Below are 21,460 nucleotides of genomic sequence, written 5' to 3' on the forward strand. Positions count from 1 at the left end.
GGACAAGAGGCAGGTCAAAAGGTCAAAAGGTCAAAAGTTGGTCCAAACAAGATCACAGACGAAAAGTCAGTGTCACTGGATCAGAGAAAGAGCGAGGTGATGTTGTTTCTGTCATCTTTTATTTCCATGTAAAATAATTCTGTTTGACTGGACTCGGCCTGGTGTTTGGACAACTGACATAAATACTCACAGAAAACACGACTGTGCCTAACAGTGAAATCTGACATGAACAATTCATTAAAGAAAAAGCTGCGTGGAAATGACTGCTTTGCCAAATAACACCAACTAAACCACATTTTGTTTCATCAGGAATTAATTAAAGAGAAAATAGTTGATAGTTATCAGAAGAACAAAAATCAATCAGGAAAAAAACGATATAAGTTTTGTATATAAACTGGTGTTAAGATCCAGAATCATGTCTTTGTCTCTGTCCTCTCTCTTTTTCTAATTTAGTTTTTTTTTATTTAATTTAATTAATTTAAAATTTTAATTCTCTCTGTCTCTTTCCACCGGTTGAGGCAGATTAACCCTCAGAGCCTAGTTCCTGATTTGACTTAAACACTCTAGTTTTCCTGATCTGTGTAGAAACAGAAGAGGCGACACCAGACTGCTGGGAAGATTAAACCAGATCTGACAGGTCATTAACACACATTCTGGATTTTCACTCAACAAAAGCTGCACAGCCCAAGTCAGATTGCAGGCACACCTCAACAGCAGCACTCCCAGTATGGCTATGATGGTGTAGAATGCCCTCTGCTTTGACTGGTCGACCCTCTGCCTGTCCCTGCTCTGTTCCCCTGGCTTTGGACGAATCAGAGCACAGAGGACAGAGAGGCTGAAGAAGGAGATGACAATAGAGGAGAAAACCAAGAGGCAAAAACTTATGATTACGAGGACGTTGGCTGCCATCAGCAGACATGTCCCTGTAAAGCAAAGCAGCCAAACACAGCCGATGGTGATATTTCTGATTCTGATCCCTCTCTCTTCTCTCAGGCTCAGGTAGATGATGGGATGAACAACAGCCAGGTAGCGCTCCATACAGGTCAGCATGTGGAAGAATATCTCTCCACACCAGGCAAAGGAAAAAAAATTCATCCCCATACTCAACAAATGGAAATGCTCACTGAAGACACCACTGCAGCAGAGGGTGCTCCCAAAGACACCAATCAGCTCCACTGTGGCCATGTGGTAGGTGAAGACGTCAGAGTGACTCGTCTTTGCTGATGTGGAGGACAAACGCTGTCTCCACCATCGCTGGACGCCCAGGTAGAGGACAAGGATGGAGAGAGGGAGGAGGAGGAGGGTGTAGGTGATGTTGTATGAGGTGAAAATCAAGGAGCCTGGTCTGGTGATGAAGCAATAAATATCAACAGGAACAGAGGAGTTGATGGAGGAAAGGTGAGGATGAAGAAGGGAGTGATTGGAGGAGGAGGAGGAAGAGTTTACTGACATGTCTGGAAGAGAGAGAGAGAAAGAAGAAATGTTTAAGTTCTATCTACTGCATGTCTTTCTGTTCCTTTTAAAATTACAGCTTAAACTGTGCAAGTGTCCAAACAGCGAGATAAAGTTTAAGGTGCACTTCAGTCGTCCACATGAATGTGGATTAAAGATGGAGATGATGACATTACAAAGTAATAAGAAGACCAACCTGATCAGGATCTGTCTGTGACCTTCCTCCCTCTGTGTCGTCTCTTTGTGGACTCTTGTGTCTGAGTATCTGCTGCAGACATACTGTACTGTCTGTGTAATGCAGCCTCAGTACTTATACAAACTCACGTCAGAAGTGAAATGATGTGTAGACAAAGTACGTTGTGTATTCAAATCAGTCAGAGTCATTACCTGCTCCGTGCTCCGTGGGTGTTTCTGTAAGTGTGGTTGTGTTGTTTTAATCACACCTGTGTCTGTAATTTGGTGAAACATTGTGCTTGTTTAGGAAAATATTTAAATGAAAAAGTAATTTGAATAAAACCTTTTAAAACACATTTTATATTTGTTTAATCTGTATTTTTTTTTACAGGTAAATGATGCTAAAGATTTACAGCGACTGGAATTAAAAAAAGAGAGAACAAATTAGTTACCAGAAGAATAAAATCCATCAATAAAGGTTTTAAAAAAAAAACAAAACATCCAAACATCCAGAGCCATATCTGATTCTACTGTGAAAATGTAGCTGTCACCAAGTTCTTACTCAGGAGCTAAATGTACTAAATGAGTACGGACTGGACCTGCTCTATATGAGATAACTTCTGTTATGATTCAGGACTAAATCAATAAAAGTGACCTGATTTGACTTAAACACACTAGTTTTCCTGATCTGTGCAGAAACAGAAGAGGTAACACCAGACTGCTGGGAAGATTAAACCACACCTGACAGGTCATGAACACACATTCGGCATGTTCTTCCAACACATGCATCACCACCAAAATCAGATTGCAGGTACACCTCAGGAGCAGAGCCCCCAGTATGGCCATGATGGTGTAGAACGCCCTCTGCTTTGACTGGTCGACCCTCTGCCTGTCCCTGCTCTGTTCCCCTGGCTTTGGACGAATCAGAACACAGAGGACAGAGAGGCTGAAGAAGGAGATGACGATCAAAGAGAAAATCAAGAGGCACAAACTTATGATTACGAGGACGTTGGATACCATCAACAGACATGTTGATACAAAGCTAAGCAGCCAAACACAGCCAATGGTGATATTTCTGATTCTGATCCCTCTCTCTTCTCTCAGGCTCAGGTAGATGATGGGATGAACGACAGCCAGGTAGCGCTCCACACAGGTCAGGATGTGGAAGAACATCTGCCCACACCCAGTGAAGCTCAGAAAGATCATCCCCACATTGAATATATTGACAAGATGACTGCAGATTCCACAGCTGCAGAAGGCGCTACCAACCACACCAAAAAGCTCCATGGTGGCCATGTGGTAGGTGAAGATGTCAGAGTGACTCATCATCTTTGATGTGGAGGACGAACGCTGTTTCCTCCATTGCTGGAGACCAAGGTAGAGGACGAGGATGGAGAGAGGAAGGAGGAGGAGGATGTAGGTGATGTTGAAAGAGGTGAAAATCAAAGAGCTTGGTGTGGACATGAGGCAGTGCATGAATAAAGGAAGAGAGGAGTTGATGGAAGAAAGGCGAGGATGAAGAGGGGAGTGACTGGAGGAGGAGGAGGAAGAGTTTACTGACATGTCTGGAAGAGAGAGAGAGGAAATGTTTAAGTTCTATCTACTGCATGTCTTTCTGTTCCTTTTAAAATTACAGCTTAAACTGTGCAAGTGTCCAAACAGTGAGATAAAGTTTAAGGTGCACTTCAGTCGTCCACATGAATGTGGATTAAAGATGGAGATGATGACATTACAAAGTAATAAGAAGACCAACCTGATCAGGATCTGTCTGTGACCTTCCTCCCTCTGTGTCGTCTCTTTGTGGACTCTTGTGTCTGAGTATCTGCTGCAGACATACTGTACTGTCTGTGTAATGCAGCCTCAGTACTTATACAAACTCACTGTTATTTGCATATAAAACACATCGACTGTGACAAAGTGACGTCAGTTTCAGAGATTTCAACAATAAAGTGATCCATCTGTAATTCATCTTATTGGTCCATTAGGATCAACAGTTGACAGAAGTGAAATGATGTGTAGACAAAGTACGTTGTGTATTCAAATCAGTCAGAGTCATTACCTGCTCCGTGCTCCGTGGGTGTTTCTGTAAGTGTGGTTGGGTTGTTTTAATCACACCTGTGTCTGTAATTGATTTTACTGATCATACAAACCATCATCATGTCAGACAGCAGCTGCCACTCACCTCATCAGCACTCAGACCAGACAGATGTTCTGTACAGATGTTCTGATGGTATTACAGATTTGTCTGTACACTTGTTCATGATCTAAAAGAAAATCTACAACTCAGTGTTCAGTTAACAAAAAAACAAACAAACAAAGTAACAAACTAAATGGTTATGATTCAGGGCTACATAAATAAAAGTGACTTGATTTGACTTAAACACTCTAGTTTCCCTGATCTGTGCAGAAACAGAAGAGGTAACACCAGACTGCTGGGAAGATTCAACCAGATCTCAAAGATGATTGAGTCACAGTTTTCATTGTTTCTCATTAAATACGACACAGCCCAAATCAGGTGAGCAATACACCTCAACAGCAGCACTCCCAGTATGACCATGATGGTGTAGAATGCCCTCTGCTTTGACTGGTCGACCCTCTGCCTGTCCCTGCTCTGTTCCCCTGGCTTTGGACGAATCAGAGCACAGAGGACAGAGAGGCTGCAGAAGAAGATGACAATAGAGGAGAAAACCAAGATGCACAACTCCACAATTAGGAGGACATTGCTGATAATATACAGAGATGTCCCTGTAAAGCTAAGCAGCCAAACACAGCCGATGGTGATATTTCTGATTCTGATCCCTCTCTCTTCTCTCAGGCTCAGGTAGATGATGGGATGAACAACAGCCAGGTAGCGCTCCACACAGGTCAGGATGTGGAAGGATGTTTCTCCATACCAGGTGAAGCTCATGTGTAACATCCCCAAAGTTAATATATTTAAATTCCTACTGTAGACACCACTGCAGCTTAAGGTGTTCCCAACGACACCAATCAGCTCCATGGTGGCCATGTGGTAGGTGAAGATGTCAGAGTGACTCGTCTTTGCTGATGTGGAGGACGAACGCTGTCTCCACCATCGCTGGACGCCCAGGTAGAGGACGAGGATGGAGAGAGGGAGGAGGAGGAGGATGTAGGTGATGTTGTACATGGTGAAAAGCACGGATCCTGGTCTGGTGATGAAGCAATCAATAGCAACAGGAAGAGAGGAGTTGATGGAGGAAAGGTGAGGATGAAGAAGGGAGTGATTGGAGGAGGAGGAAGAGTTTACTGACATGTCTGGAAGAGAGAAAGAAGAAATGTTTAAGTTCTATCTACTGCATGTCTTTCTGTTCCTTTTAAAATTACAGCTTAAACTGTGCAAGTGTCCAAACAGTGAGATAAAGTTTAAGGTGCATTTGAGTCGTCCACATGAATGTGGATTAAAGATGGAGATGATGACATTACAAAGTAATAAGAAGACCAACCTGATCAGGATCTGTCTGTGACCTTCCTCCCTCTGTGTCGTCTCTTTGTGGACTCTTGTGTCTGAGTATCTGCTGCAGACATACTGTACTGTCTGTGTAATGCAGCCTCAGTACTTATACAAACTCACGTCAGAAGTGAAATGATGTGTAGACAAAGTACGTTGTGTATTCAAATCAGTCAGAGTCATTACCTGCTCCGTGCTCCGTGGGTGTTTCTGTAAGTGTGGTTGTGTTGTTTTAATCACACCTGTGTCTGTAATTGATTTTACTGATCATACAAACCATCATCATGTCAGACAGCAGCTGCCACTCACCTCATCAGCACTCAGACCAGACAGATGTTCTGTACAGATGTTCTCTAAATACAACAGTGACTCAGGATGAGGATCACAAACAGGCACAGAGTCATTTTAGTGATTAGTTTAATCAGGATTATCCAGTGAAACACAGTAACATGACAGCTTCTATGTGTTTTTCACAGGAAACTGAAGCCAAAGATTTACAGCAACTGGAACAAATTAAAGAGAAAAGAACAGCAAACGTGTCCATGCTTTTGTTGCTTCTGTGTTGGATTCTTGCAGATGTTTGTCATCAGGCTGCACCAACAAGTCTCTAAAGACTCTGCAGCTGATCCTGTTAAAGGGAGTTTTCCCTCCTCACTGTCACCAAGCTCCTGCTCATGAGGGATTGTGAGGTCTCTGGAAATAATATGATAAAGAATACAGCCTAGACCTGCTCTACATGAGATAACTCTGTTATGATTTAGTGATACATAAAGAAACTGACTTCACCTTAACACACTAGTTTCCCTGATCTGTTCAGAAACAGAAGAGGTAACACCAGACTGCTGGGAAGATTCAACCACATCTCAGAGGTCAGTAACTCACAATTGCTATTCTCTCTCATTATATTCACCATAACACAAAGCAGGGTGGAGGTACACCTCAACAGCAGCACTCCCAGTATGACCATGATGGTGTAGAATGCCCTCTGCTTTGACTGGTCGACCCTCTGCCTGTCCCTGCTCTGTTCCCCTGGCTTTGGACGAATCAGAGCACAGAGGACAGAGAGGCTGCAGAAGAAGATGACAATAGAGGAGAAAATCAAGATGCACAAATCCATGATTAGGAGGACACTTCCATTAACCGACAGATATGACCATGCAAAGCAAAGCAGCCAAACGCAGCCGATGGTGATATTTCTGATTCTGATCCCTCTCTCTTCTCTCAGGCTCAGGTAGATGATGGGATGAACGACAGCCAGGTAGCGCTCCACGCAGGTCAGGAGGTGGAAGAATGTTTCTCCATACCAGGTGAAGCCCATGTGTAACATCCCCAAATTAAATATATTTAAATTAACACTGTAGATTCCAGTGCAGAAGAGGGAATTCCCAAAGACACCAAGCAGCTCCATGGTGGCCATGTGGTAGGTGAAGACGTCAGAGTGACTCGTCTTTGCTGATGTGGAGGACGAACGCTGTTGTCGCCAACGCTGGATGCCCAGGTAGAGGATGAAGATGGAGAGAGGGAGGAGGAGGAGGATGTAGGTGATGTTGTACACGGTGAAAATCAAGGAGCCTGGTCTGGTGATGAAGCAATAAATAACAAGAGGAAGAGAGGAGTTGATGGAGGAAAGGTGAGGATGAAGAAGGGAGTGATTGGAGGAGGAGGAAGAGTTTACTGACATGTCTGGAAGAGAGAGAGAGGAAATAAAGAGACAGTAGTGAAACATGAAGGGGTTAAAGCTTGAAGCACAACAGTAACTGTATGTTTACATAGATATTGTTGTTAACAACAAACCAAATGAGCAGATATAATGTGACAGAGTTCCTCATAGTAGTAAACTGATGGTGAATTATCAGCCAACTCTGCAGTTCAGCTCTACAGACTCTCTACAAAGTTTCTGTAGAGAGTCTGTGGGAAAACCACTGAGTTTAAAATCCAGTATCAACAGTGAGATAAAGTTTAAGGTGCATTTGAGTCGTCCACATGAATGTGGATTAAAGATGGAGATGATGACATTACAAAGTAATAAGAAGACCAACCTGATCAGGATCTGTCTGTGACCTTCCTCCCTCTGTGTCGTCTCTTTGTGGACTCTTGTGTCTGAGTATCTGCTGCAGACATACTGTACTGTCTGTGTAATGCAGCCTCAGTACTTATACAAATTCATGTCAGAAGTGAAATGATGTGTAGACAAAGTACGTTGTGTATTCAAATCAGTCAGAGTCATTACCTGCTCCGTGCTCCGTGGGTGTTTCTGTAAGTGTGGTTGTGTTGTTTTAATCACACCTGTGTCTGTAATTGATTTTACTGATCATACAAACCATCATCATGTCAGACAGCAGCTGCCACTCACCTCATCAGTACTCAGACCAGACAGATGTTCTGCACAGATGTTCTAATGCTATTACAGATTTCTCTGTACACTTGTTGTGGAACATGTACAACTCAGTGTTTATTGAAAAAACAAAAACAAACAAAGAAACAAACAAACAATACCTGCAGTCTCTAATAATTTCTTCATCATGGATCCTTGCTGTGGGCAGACACTGAAGTGAAGTGTGCACTTTTCATTGGTGCTGAGAGATGTTTTTCCAGTGATCTGATTGGTCAGTAGTTGGGACATTGAAAGTTTTTTTTAATCTGATCCTGCTGTTTCTACACAGAGCAGGAAAACAGGATCACTAACAGGCACAGAGTCATTTTAGTGATTAGTTTAATCAGGATTATCCAGTGAAACACAGTAACATGACAGCTTCTATGTGTTTTTCACAGGAAACTGAAGCCAAAGATTTACAGCAACTGGAACGAATTAAAGAGAAAAGAACAGCGTTAATTACCAGAGGAAAAAATATCAATCAACAAAATCTGCCTTCGTTCACCTACACAACATCACAAACATCACACACATCCTGTGTCCAACACAAGCAGCAAACGTGTCCATGCTTTTGTTGCTTCTGCGTTGGATTCTTGCAGATGTTTATCATCAGGCTGCACCAACAAGTCTCTAAAGACTCTGCAGCTGATCCTGTTAAAGGGAGTTTTCCCTCCTCACTGTCACCAAGCTCCTGCTCATGAGGGATTGTGAGGTCTCTGGAAATAATATGATAAAGAATACAGCCTAGACCTGCTCTACATGAGATAACTCTGTTATGATTTAGTGATACATAAAGAAACTGGTTACTTTAACACACTCGTTTCCCTGATCTGTGCAGAAACAGAAGAGGTAACACCAGACTGCTGGGAAGATTCAACCAGACCTGAAACATAATTAACTCACATTTCTCATTTTCTCCCAAAGCATAAAGCACAACCCAAATCAGCTGAGCAATACACCTCAACAGCAGCACTCCCAGTATGACCATGATGGTGTAGAACGCCCTCTGCTTTGACTGGTCGACCCTCTGCCTGTCCCTGCTCTGTTCCCCTGGCTTTGGACGAATCAGAGCGCAGAGGACAGAGAGGCTGCAGAAGGAGATGACAATAGAGGAGAAAATCAAGACGCACAGCTCAACAATTAAAAGAACATTACTTATAGTATACAGATATGACCATGCAAAGCAAAGCAGGCAAACACAGCCGATGGTGACATTTCTGATTCTGATCCCTCTCTCTTCTCTCAGGCTCAGGTAGATGATGGGATGAACGACAGCCAGGTAGCGCTCCACACAGGTGAGGATGTGGAAGGATGTCTCTCCATACCAGGTGAAGGTCATATGATATGTCCCCAAAACTAAGTAATGTAAATGACCACTGTAGACACCAGTGCAGCAGAGGGAATTCCCAACGACACCAACCAGCTCCACAGTAGTCATGTGGTAGGTGAAGATGTCAGAGTGACTCGTCTTTGCTGATGTGGAGGACGAACGCTGGTTCCACCATCGCTGGACGCCCAGGTAGAGGACGAAGATGGAGACAGGGAGGAGGAGGAGGATGAAGGTGATGTTGTACACAGTGAAAATCAAGGAGCCTGGTCTGGTGATGAAGCAATTAATACCAAATGGAAGAGAGGAGTTGATGGAGGAAAAGTGAGGATGAAGAAGGGAGTGATTGGAGGAGGAGGAAGAGTTTACTGACATGTCTGGAAGAGAGAGAGAGGAAATGTTTAAGTTCTATCTACTGCATGTCTTTCTGTTCCTTTTAAAATTACAGCTTAAACTGTGCAAGTGTCCAAACAGTGAGATAAAGTTTAAGGTGCATTTGAGTCGTCCACATGAATGTGGATTAAAGATGGAGATGATGACATTACAAAGTAATAAGAAGACCAACCTGATCAGGATCTGTCTGTGACCTTCCTCCCTCTGTGTCGTCTCTTTGTGGACTCTTGTGTCTGAGTATCTGCTGCAGACATACTGTACTGTCTGTGTAATGCAGCCTCAGTACTTATACAAACTCATGTCAGAAGTGAAATGATGTGTAGACAAAGTACGTTGTGTATTCAAATCAGTCAGAGTCATTACCTGCTCCGTGCTCCGTGGCTGTTTCTGTAAGTGTGGTTGTGTTGTTTTAATCACACCTGTGTCTGTAATTGATTTTACTGACCATACAAACCATCATCATGTCAGACAGCAGCTGCCACTCACCTCATCAGCACTCAGACCTAATTTCGTTGAACATGACTGTGTAATGACAGTAAAGTCTGTTCTATTCCATTCAGTGGTCAGGTGCTGAGAGATGCTGCTACGTCTTTGCACCACACGTGAAATTGAGCAGTTTGAATTCAGCATCAGTGAGTTGTCCACCAACATTTCAGAGGTAAAACCTTCCAGGGAATTCTGCCAAATTCTGCTCATGAAACTCAAAGCTGCGTGAATATTTCTGCTCTGATTGTTTTCCTGGAGCACAGAAAATTTTTAAATAAAACCACGTAAAGTCATTTGAATAAAACCCTTTCAGACTCATTTTTAAATTTTTTATTCAAGATTATTGAGTGAAACTGCAGTAACTTGACAGGTTATATGAGCCATACAATTTTTCTAGTATTCTTCATACTTCATTAATTTTCTTGATGAAAATCTGATCTAATCCTTATCCTCATTTGAGACAAAGTAATATTATCTTTCTCTGAAATCCCCCCGCCCACACCGCCCAGGCCTCTGGATGTAGCCGCCTAGCCCAGCCGATGCTTTAGCAAAGAGCTAACTGCCAGTGCCTGCCTTCGGAGCTGTCACTCAACGTAACCACACCCTAATTTATGTAAGAATTTTAAGCCTAAATAACACTAAAACGGTTGTGTTACAAAAAATTCACCCCCCTCTGTGAATAATATTATATAGAGCACAGTCTGGACCTGCTCTATATGAGATAACTTCTGTTGTGATTCAGGACTAAATCAATAAAAGTGACCTGATTTGACTTAAACACACTAGTTTTCCTGATCTGTGCAGAAACAGAAGAGGTAACACCAGACTGCTGGGAAGATTAAACCATAAGTCAGAGGTGATTAACTCACAGTGTTCATTCTCTCTCATTATATACACCACAGCCCAAATCAGGCAGGAGATACACCTCAACAGCAGCACTCCCAGTATGGCCATGATGGTGTAGAATGCCCTCTGCTTTGACTGGTCGACCCTCTGCCTGTCCCTGCTCTGTTCCCCTGGCTTTGGACGAATCAGAGCGCAGAGGACAGAGAGGCTGAAGAAGAAGATGACAATAGAGGAGAAAATGAAGATGCAAAAATCCATGATTACGAGGACGTTGTCAAGAACCGACAGATATGACCATGCAAAGCAAAGCAGCCAAACGCAGCCGATGGTGATATTTCTGATTCTGATCCCTCTCTCTTCTCTCAGGCTCAGGTAGATGATGGGATGAACAACAGCCAGGTAGCGCTCCACACAGGTCAGGATGTGGAAGAATGTTTCTCCATACCAGGTGAAGCTCATGTGCAAAATACCAAATTTTAATATTTTTAAATGACCACTGTAGACACCACTGCAGCTTAAGGCGTTCCCGACGACACCAAGCAGCTCCATGGTGGCCATGTGGTAGGTGAAGACGTCAGAGTGACTCGTCTTTGCTGATGTGGAGGACGAACGCTTTTGCCGCCATTGCTGGACGCCCAGATAGAGGATGAAGATGGAGAGAGGGAGGAGGAGGAGGATGAAGGTGATGTTGTACATGATGAAAATCAAGGAGCCTGGTCTGGTGATGAAGCAATAAATAACAAGAGGAAGAGAGGAGTTGATGGAGGAAAGGTGAGGATGAAGAAGGGAGTGACTGGAGGAGGAGGAGGAAGAGTTTACTGACATGTCTGGAAGAGAGAGAGAGGAAATAAAGAGACAGTAGTGAAACATGGAGAACTGGTGAATTATCAGCCAACTCTGCAGTTCAGCTCTACAGACTCTCTACAAAGTTTCTGTAGAGAGTCTGTGGGAAAACCACTGAGTTTAAAATCCAGTATCAACAGTGAGATAAAGTTTAAGGTGCATTTCAGTCGTCCACATGAATGTGGATTAAAGATGGAGATGATGACATTACAAAGTAATAAGAAGACCAACCTGATCAGGATCTGTCTGTGACCTTCCTCCCTCTGTGTCGTCTCTTTGTGGACTCTTGTGTCTGAGTATCTGCTGCAGACATACTGTACTGTCTGTGTAATGCAGCCTCAGTACTTATTCAAAATCATGTCAGAAGTGAAATGATGTGTAGACAAAGTACGTTGTGTATTCAAATCAGTCAGAGTCATTACCTGCTCCGTGCTCCGTGGCTGTTTCTGTAAGTGTGGTTGTGTTGTTTTAATCACACCTGTGTCTGTAATTGATTTTACTGATCATACAAACCATCATCATGTCAGACAGCAGCTGCCACTCACCTCATCAGCACTCAGACCAGACAGATGTTCTGCACAGATGTTCTCTAAATACAACACTGACTCAGGATGAGGATCACAAACAGGCACAGAGTCATTTTAGTGATTAGTTTAATCAGGATTATCCAGTGAAACACAGTAACATGACAGCTTCTATGTGTTTTTCACAGGAAACTGAAGCCAAAGATTTACAGCAACTGGAACGAATTAAAGAGAAAAGAACAGCGTTAATTACCAGAGGAAAAAATATCAATCAACAAAATCTGCCTTCGTTCACCTACACAACATCACAAACATCACACACATCCTGTGTCCAACACAAGCAGCAAACGTGTCCATGCTTTTGTTGCTTCTGCGTTGGATTCTTGCAGATGTTTGTCATCAGGCTGCACCAACAAGTCTCTAAAGACTCTCCAGCTGATCCTGTTAAAGAGAGTTTTCCCTCCTCACTGTCACCAAGCTCCTGCTCATGAGGGATTGTGAGGTCTCTGAAATAATATGATAAAGAATACAGCCTCGACCTGCTCTACATGAGATAACTCTGTTATGATTTAGTGATACATAAAGAAACTGACTTCACCTTAACACACTAGTTTTCCTGATCTGTGCAGAAACAGAAGAGGTAACACCAGACTGCTGGGAAGATTCAGCCACAACTCAGAGGTGATTATCTCACAGATTTCATTCTCTCTCATTATATACACCACAGCCCAAACCAGGTTGGAGCTACACCTCAAAAACAGCACTCCCAGTATGGCTATGATGGTGTAGAACGCCCTCTGCTTTGACTGGTCGACCCTCTGCCTGTCCCTGCTCTGTTCCCCTGGCTTTGGACGAATCAGAGCACAGAGGACAGAGAGGCTGAAGAAGAAGATGACAATAGAGGAGAAAATGAAGATGAAAAAATCCATGATTACGAAGACGTTGTCAAGAACTGACAGATATGTCCATATAAAGCTAAGCAGCCAAACGCAGCCGATGGTGATATTTCTGATTCTGATCCCTCTCTCTTCTCTCAGGCTCAGGTAGATGATGGGATGAACGACAGCCAGGTAGCGCTCCACACAGGTCAGGATGTGGAAGAATATCTCTCCATACCAGGTGAAAGTCATGTGTAACATCCCCAAAGTTAATAAATTTAAATTACCACTGTAGATTCCACTGCAGCAGAGGGAATTCCCAAAGACACCAATCAGCTCCACAGTGGCCATGTGGTAGGTGAAGATGTCAGAGTGACTCGTCTTTGCTGATGTGGAGGACGAACGCTGGTTCCACCATCGCTGGACGCCCAGGTAGAGAATGAAGATGGAGAGAGGGAGGAGGAGGAGGATGTAGGTGATATTGTACACAGTGAAAATCATGGAGCCTGGTCTGGTGATGAAGCAATAAATAGCAACAGGAACAGAGGAGTTGATGGAGGAAAGGTGAGGATGAAGAAGGGAGTGATTGGAGGAGGAGGAAGAGTTTACTGACATGTCTGGAAGAGAGAGAGAGAGAGAAAATGTTTAAGCTCTATCTACTGCATGTCTTTCTATTCTTTTTAAAATCACAGCTTAAACTGTGCAAGTGTCCAAACAGTGAGATAAAGTTTAAGGTGCATTTGAGTCGTCCACATGAATGTGGATTAAAGATGGAGATGATGACATTACAAAGTAATAAGAAGACCAACCTGATCAGGATCTGTCTGTGACCTTCCTCCCTCTGTGTCGTCTCTTTGTGGACTCTTGTGTCTGAGTATCTGCTGCAGACATACTGTACTGTCTGTGTAATGCAGCCTCAGTACTTATACAAACTCACGTCAGAAGTGAAATGATGTGTAGACAAAGTACGTTGTGTATTCAAATCAGTCAGAGTCATTACCTGCTCCGTGCTCCGTGGCTGTTTCTGTAAGTGTGGTTGTGTTGTTTTAATCACACCTGTGTCTGTAATTGATTTTACTGATCATACAAACCATCATCATGTCAGACAGCAGCTGCCACTCACCTCATCAGCACTCAGACCAGACAGATGTTCTGCACAGATGTTCTAATGGTATTACAGATTTCTCTGTACACTTTTTCCTGGTGCACAGAAAATCTTTAAATAAAACCACGCAAAGTCATTTGAATAAAACCCTTTCAGACTCATTGTTTAGTTTTTTATTCAAGATTATTCAGTGACACTGCAGTAACATGACAGGTTATATGAGCCAAAGAATTTTTCTATTGTTCTCTATACTTCATTAATTTTCTTGATGAAAATCTGATCTAATCCTTTGATTTTCCTCTCTGTTGTCGCCAAGTTCTTACTCAGGAGCTAAATGTTGGGCCTCTGTGAATAATCTTATATAGAGCACAGTCTGGACCTGCTCTATATGAGATAACTTCTGTTATGATTCAGGGCTACATCAATAAAAGTGACCTGATTTGACTTAAACACACTAGTTTCCCTGATCTGTGCAGAAACAGAAGAGGTAACACCAGACTGCTGGGAAGATTAAACCAGATCTCAAAAGTTATTAACACACAATTGTGACTTGGTCTAAAAGTGTACAGTGTAGCCCATGTAAAATTAGACATACACCTCAACAGCAGCACTCCCAGTATGGCCATGATGGTGTAGAATGCCCTCTGCTTTGACTGGTCGACCCTCTGCCTGTCCCTGCTCTGTTCCCCTGGCTTTGGACGAATCAGAGTGCAGAGGACAGAGAGGCTGAAGAAAGAGATGACAACAGAGGAGAAAAACAACAGGCACAAATCTACAATTGAGATGACATTGTTCATGTTCGAGACCGAAGTCCATGCAAAGCAAAACATCCAAACACAGCCGATGGTGATATTTCTGATTCTGATCCCTCTCTCTTCTCTCAGGCTCAGGTAGATGATGGGATGAACGACAGCCAGGTAGCGCTCCACACAGGTCAGGATGTGGAAGAACATCTCTCCATACCAGGTGAAGCTCATAGGATTTAAGCCCAAAAATAATATGCTAAAATTACGTCTGTAGACACCACTGCAGCACAAGGCATTCCCGACGACACCAACCAGCTCCATGGTGGCCATGTGGTAGGTGAAGATGTCAGAGTGACTTGTCTTTGCTGATGTGGAGGACAAACGCTGTCTCCACCATCGCTGGACACCCAGGTAGAGGACGAAGATGGAGACAGGGAGGAGGAGGAGGATGTAGGTGATGTTGTACGAGATGAAAATCAAGGAGCCTGGTTTGGTGATGAAGCAATTATTTATTGCCTCATCACCAACAGGAAGAGAGGAGTTGATGGACAAAAGGTGAGGATGAAGAAGGGAGTGGTTGGAGGAGGAGGAGGAGGAAGAGTTTACTGACATGTCTGGAAGAGAGAGAGAAAATAAAGAGACAGTAGTGAAACATGGAGGGGTTAAATCTTGAAGCACAACAGTACAAAGTTTCTGTAGAGTCTGATGATGACATTACAAAGTAATAAGAAGACCAACCTGATCAGGATCTGTCTGTGACCTTCCTCCCTCTGTGTCGTCTCTTTGTGGACTCTTGTGTCTGAGTATCTGCTGCAGACATACTGTACAGTCTGTGTAATGCAGCCTCAGTACTTATACAAATTCATGTCAGAAGTGAAATGATGTGTAGACAAAGTACGTTGTGTATTCAAATCAGTCAGAGTCATTACCTGCTCCGTGCTCCGTGGCTGTTTCTGTAAGTGTGGTTGTGTTGTTTTAATCACACCTGTGTCTGTAATTGATTTTACTGATCATACAAACCATCATCATGTCAGACAGCAGCTGCCATTGACCTGTCAATGCCTCCGATCAGCAGCCCTCATCATGGGGTCCATGCTGTGGATGAGGACCTTGCGAGCAGTTGCCCAGATGCGCTGGGAGTGCCGGACCATGGCGTGGACAGATAGAACAGTGACATCCTCCTCCTCCATCTCCGCGAAGACAGGGGGCTGATACCTGAAGATGCACTGGAACGGGGACATGTCGGTGGCTGACGTAGGGAGTGAGTTATGGGCGTATTCCACCCATAACAGATGCTTGCTCTAGGAGGCCGGTTTCTGGGACACTAGGCACCGGAGGCACGTCTCCAGCTCCTGGTCAGGTGTTCTGTCTGGACGTTAGCCTCAGGGTGGTAGTCAGAACCTCTGGGAAATGGTGTGCATAGTCCTTTTGAACCCTGGGTGGCAGGTGAGCAGAGAGGTGTGAGCCCATTGGATCACCTGTGGACGCATGGCAACGGGGACAGACACTCGACTATCTGGGCATCCACGAGGTGTCGGGCTGTCACCATTCGCTTGCTTCACCTCAGATTCTATTTGCCAAGGCACTGCTCCTACCACACAGTTCAGTGGTAGGATGTGTTCAGGATCCTTGGCAGTAGGCTCGGGGTCAAACAGGCGATACAAGGCATCTGGCCTGGTGTTTCTGTACCCCGGCCTGTAAGTCAACACAAAGCTGAGTCGGTTAAAGTGAATTAAGCCTGGGAGGTCATGGCCGCTTGAAAATTCCTTCATGCCCCGACGCAGGGAGGAGATCTGATCTCCCTGTTGGTTCAGACCGGTGCCTTGGGATCGGATGGCCGCCGTTAAATGGTCTGAGTCAGCTGGGTTCATGCTGGCCAGTTCGTTCTGTCACGACCTGAATCCAAAAGCACGACTCCACAGACAAAATCAGAAGTAAGAACTTTATTTCCCAAACAATGGGAGACACAGACAATATATACACACAAGATAATGGGGAACAGTTGGAAACCATCAGGGTGGGGAAGAAAATCAGACTGGCGGGAAACGTGAAGGAAGGGCAAGCAGCCTGAAACAAGAGAAGTTAAGATTTCAAAATAAAAGCGGAAATCACGAGACAATATGGACACAAGACAAAAACTTAAAGACATTATTTACAAACTATGACAGACAAATCAGATATTATATTACGAAGAAAATAGCCTAGACCTGCTCTACGTGAGATAACTCTGTTATGATTTAGTGCTACATAAATAAAACTGACTTGATTTGACTTTAACACACTAGTTTTCCTGATCTGTGCAGAAACAGAAGAGGTAACACCAGACCGCTGGGAAGATTAAACCAGACCTGAAAGGTCATTAACGCACATTTCTCGCTTTCTCCCAATGAATAAAGGACAACCCAAATCAGCTGAGCAATCCACCTCAGGAGCAGAGCCCCCAGTATGGCCATGATGGTGTAGAACGCCCTCTGCTTTGACTGGTCGACCCTCTGCCTGTCCCTGCTCTGTTCCCCTGGCTTTGGACGAATCAGAGCGCAGAGGACAGAGAGGCTGAAGAAGGAGATGGCAACAGAGGAGAAAATCAACACACACAAATCTGAAATTAAGAGGACATTGCTCATAATATACAGACATGTCCCTGCAAAGCAAAACATCCAAACACAGCCGATGGTGATATTTCTGATTCTGACCCCTCTCTCTTCTCTCAGGCTCAGGTAGATGATGGGATGAACGACAGCCAGGTAGCGCTCCACACAGGTCAGGAGGTGGAAGAATGTCTCTCCATACCAGGTGAAAGTCATGTGATATGTCCCCAAAAATAAGTAATTTAAATGACCACTGTAGACACCAGTGCAGCAGAGGGAATTCCCAAAGACACCAATCAGCTCCACAGTGGCCATGTGGTAGGTGAAGATGTCAGAGTGACTCGTCTTTGCTGATGTGGAGGACGAACGCTGTTGTCGCCATCGCTGGACGCCCAGGTAGAGGATGAACATGGAGAGAGGGAGGAGGAGGAGGATGTAGGTGATGTTGTACGAGGTGAAAATCAAGGAGCCTGGTCTGGTGATGAAGCAATTAATAGCAACAGGAAGAGAGGAGTTGATGGAGGAAAGGTGAGGATGAAGAAGGGAGTGACTGGAGGAGGAGGAGGAAGAGTTTACTGACATGTCTGGAAGAGAGAAAAAGAAAATGTTTAAGTTCTATCTACTGCATGTCTTTCTGTTCCTTTTAAAATTACAGCTTAAACTGTGCAAGTGTCCAAACAGTGAGATAAAGTTTAAGGTGCATTTGAGTCGTCCACATGAATGTGGATTAAAGATGGAGATGATGACATTACAAAGTAATAAGAAGACCAACCTGATCAGGATCTGTCTGTGACCTTCCTCCCTCTGTGTCGTCTCTTTGTGGACTCTTGTGTCTGAGTATCTGCTGCAGACATACTGTACTGTCTGTGTAATGCAGCCTCAGTACTTATACAAACTCACTGCTATTTGCATATAAAACACATCGACAGTAACAAAGTGACGTCAGTTTCAGAGATTTCAACAATAAATTGCTGCTGGTTTGTGCATCAACAGCATTACAGAGCATTCGTTCCAGCTGTGACATGGCAAAGAATTTTAAACAGAAGTCCTGTGAAGTTGGTACGTCTGAAGTCTGCGCTGACGTTTGGTGTCAGTTTTCAACAATTTATTAAAAATTACTTCATCAATTATCAAAATTGTTGCCAACGTTTTCTTAATATGAAAAAGCTAAATGCTGAGACAGGATATATTTTTTTATTTTTAGCATTTAACCAAAATCCGCACTTTGAATGGCATTAATGTAAAGAACACTGCTCTTCTCTGACAGGAAAAAGCTTTGCCATCCATGAAAACACACGAGACCAGAGAAAAGCTGACTGTGACAGACTATACAGCTCATATTGTTCTATTTTAAGCCGGTACATCAGAGATGTGGCCTGACCTGAACGCCTCAGGGGCATCCAGACAACCCAGCACACCACAGACACGATTAAAACAACAAAACTCCGAACACGCAGAGACACAAGCAGCAGACAGGTGCTCTGAGCTCAGGGAGTATTTGAATGCGCACCAGTCATTTGAATCCTGTACGTTCACAGTGATGGATGGAAAACTGATCACACAGCTGATGAGGGGAGTCTGACTCTGGTTTTTTTCCAATGAACTCTCACACTGATAAAGTAGAAAAACAGCAGAACAAGTTACAAGAACTTAACAAAGTGAAGTCAAATCGATTTTATTTAAATATCCTTATTAACAAATCAGGAATTTTCCAAAAAATGCACTTCAGATGCTTCACTGCATTAATGATTCTGCACAGACGTGGATGTAAAGTGCAAGTAAGGAATGTAGAAATACACCAGTGATATTTGCAGTGTTTTGTTGCCACCTGGTGTTCAGTCAATTTTAATGTGACTTTCCCACATTATCCACTGCAGCCGCCGACATGAAAACTGCCCCCTGAGGCTTTAGCTCTCAGCCAGTGCAGCAGCCACCTGGGTGACGCAGCCGATAAGATTATTTCTGCCTCCAAGAATATTTAGTGAAACTAAATCTGCCTCTTTCAGTGTTTTGTGTCTGTTTGACTTCAGTTCACTGTCTCACACTCACTTCCCCTTCACCTCTCTCTACACAGACACACACACAGACACACACACTATCCCCTCGCCATCTCTCCACCCTGTGGAAATGAAAAATTGAAACTGCATTCATCTGATGAAAACACTCCCCCTCCTCCCCACCTCATCTTTTCTAGCACTGTTATCTGTTCACACTGAGCGGAGTCCAGGCACAGACAGGATGAGAGTGTAGTGTGCACAGGAAGCCGGGGCTGATGGGATTGGTACCGTGGCTTTTTTCAGGATGGGAAGCCAATCTGTTTGCCAGGTCAGGTGAAAGGAGGACGACGGCTGTGTTTGTGTGGTGAGGAGAGGATATAACTCACCAGAATTTATTCACTCTAACACAGCTCTCACCCTGTTTCCACTTCGTCTCTCTTTCCGTCTCTTTCCATCCTTTCCATCGATGTGTGGAGCTCTGCAAGAAGAAATGAAACAGCATTAGGTGAAGAGATGTCACTACTGCTGAAATCCCCTCCCACCTGTTTACAAGTCCCGTCTGCCTCATTGTTAAATCATCCCACACAAGTTTATCTCACCTGCCCCCAAAACGAAGTGGACCTGCCTTCACCTGGACTTGGAGAAATGAGCTCGCCATGAGATCTTCTCTGCTCTTTCTTCCCCCAAAAGCTTTGTAATTTCTCCTCCCTCCATCAGGGTCATACTGAACTCACTCCGCCTCTGAGAGAAAGAGAGGAGTGTTTCAGAGACTAAAAGGTAGATTAAATAGAAAATTTATCACGTCAACATTTCTATTAGTTGAAAAGTACCAAAAAAAATCTGTTTAAAGTCAGAGAAGGAAATCATGATATTAGTTCAGTCACATCAGCAAACAGTTCACTTTCTGCAGAGTCAGACTCTTCATGTGAGAACGTGAGAAAAGACATGGAGAACAAGAGTGCATAGTACATTGGCCATCTGGTGAAAAATGTCCCTACAAAGATAAAACAAACCTTCGTCCTTGGTCCCTCGTCTGAGAGCTGAAGTGCGAGGGCGAGGTGACTTTGTCGTAATCCAGCAATTTGGGTTTTTACGCACGAAAACCCACAGAGAGACACAGACAGAGCAACGGATGAAGAGGGAGGAGGATGAATGACAGAACAGGCACGGGGGAGAGAAAAGCTCTGGGAGAGGAAGAAAGGATGAAGAGAGGAAGGAAGAGACAGAGAGAGCTGTTTTTTTCTAATCCTCCAGTCGACTGAATTCGTCCTGTAAAGCCCTCTATTCACATGAGACCGGCTTTATGGTCTTATGTAAAGACATCATGGAGTTCAGAGCCATTTCCTTCAACCTCTGCCCTCTGCTGAAGATACCCAGCTTGTTACCATCTGAACACACCCCAGAGGCCACTCAGTAAGGAGATTACAGGCACACACTGATCCAGAGCATCAGGCAGGATCGAACTGGTTTCAAACTGCGACATGCAACTTACTGTGGAGTAAAACAAACAGAGCAAGCAGGACATTTTCAGCTAAAACTGAAAGCGTAGAGACCAATCTTCAGTGCACACAGGAAACTGAAATGAAGTGTAATCGTTTGATCAGACTTCAGGCATTGGTTTCCATTAAAGTCGACCTGAAATTAGAATAGATTTCTTTGTGGTGCATTGACCCGTTGTTTTAAGGTTTAGCAGCTAAACCAGCTTCTTCCTGTGATGAGAGAGGAACGCTGTGAGTGCGTCTGCGCTGCAGGAGGTTTAGAAACAACATAAACAACAAGATGGATCCTCCCAAACATTAAACAGGACAAATGTTTCCAGTCACGGTTTCCTCCATCACCCGTTCACTCATGTCTGCCTGCCCCTTTCCCCCTTCTGCTGGTTGCTTTGCTCTCGATGAATTCAGCGTTAAACTCGCAGGTGTGTGAGATGATGGGAGAGTCCTGTCAGAGCAGGGATCTGGGCTGAACACAGACCAGCTGTAGCAGATCATCGTCAACTCTGCCAAACCGTTTTCATCATCCCTGAAATGACACAGATCATTTTTACATACGAGGGATGTTCTCTTCTACAGTTAGCCTCTCTGATTCTTACAAATTTATTTATTTATTTTCATTTTCAACATATTATTTTTGCACATTCAATTTCCAGTTTGTTTTTCTCTCATTTATTTCTTCAGTTTCTTTCTCTTCTTATTTTAATTGGGTGCAAAGTGATAAAAGCACACACACATAAACTGGATGTACAAAACATATGCACACAT

At 43.7% G+C, this 21,460-nt stretch overlaps 1 protein-coding gene and 1 long non-coding RNA gene across 3 annotated transcripts; both read right to left on the bottom strand.

Moving 5' to 3' along the window:
- Positions 1-14,084: 14,084 nt before the first annotated feature.
- Positions 14,085-16,229, bottom strand: LOC121177152. The gene is made up of 2 exons (XM_041031369.1): positions 15,353-16,229; positions 14,085-15,228 (listed from the first exon to the last, which is right to left on the bottom strand). The coding sequence occupies exon 2, from the start codon at positions 15,224-15,226 to the stop codon at positions 14,285-14,287; it is 942 nt and encodes a 313-aa protein (XP_040887303.1). The 5' UTR covers positions 15,227-15,228; positions 15,353-16,229; the 3' UTR covers positions 14,085-14,284.
- Positions 16,230-16,573: 344 nt separating this feature from the next.
- On the bottom strand, positions 16,574-21,211 carry LOC121177082. 2 transcript variants are annotated; one of them, XR_005893159.1, is made up of 4 exons: positions 20,213-21,211; positions 19,799-19,940; positions 17,975-19,677; positions 16,574-17,786 (listed from the first exon to the last, which is right to left on the bottom strand). It is a non-coding gene; the product is annotated as an uncharacterized LOC121177082 (long non-coding RNA). The 2 variants fall into 2 exon arrangements; XR_005893158.1 differs by having other exon boundaries at positions 19,799-21,211.
- Positions 21,212-21,460: the final 249 nt, after the last annotated feature.

The sequence above is a fragment of the Toxotes jaculatrix genome, chromosome 23 (assembly GCF_017976425.1).
Source record: "Toxotes jaculatrix isolate fToxJac2 chromosome 23, fToxJac2.pri, whole genome shotgun sequence".
NCBI classification, from domain to species: domain Eukaryota; kingdom Metazoa; phylum Chordata; class Actinopteri; family Toxotidae; genus Toxotes; species Toxotes jaculatrix.

Coding starts and splice junctions, on each gene's coding strand:
- LOC121177152 (XM_041031369.1), bottom strand. CDS start 15,226: ATGTCAGTAAACTCTTCCTCCTCCTCCTCCTCCAACCACTCCCTTCTT.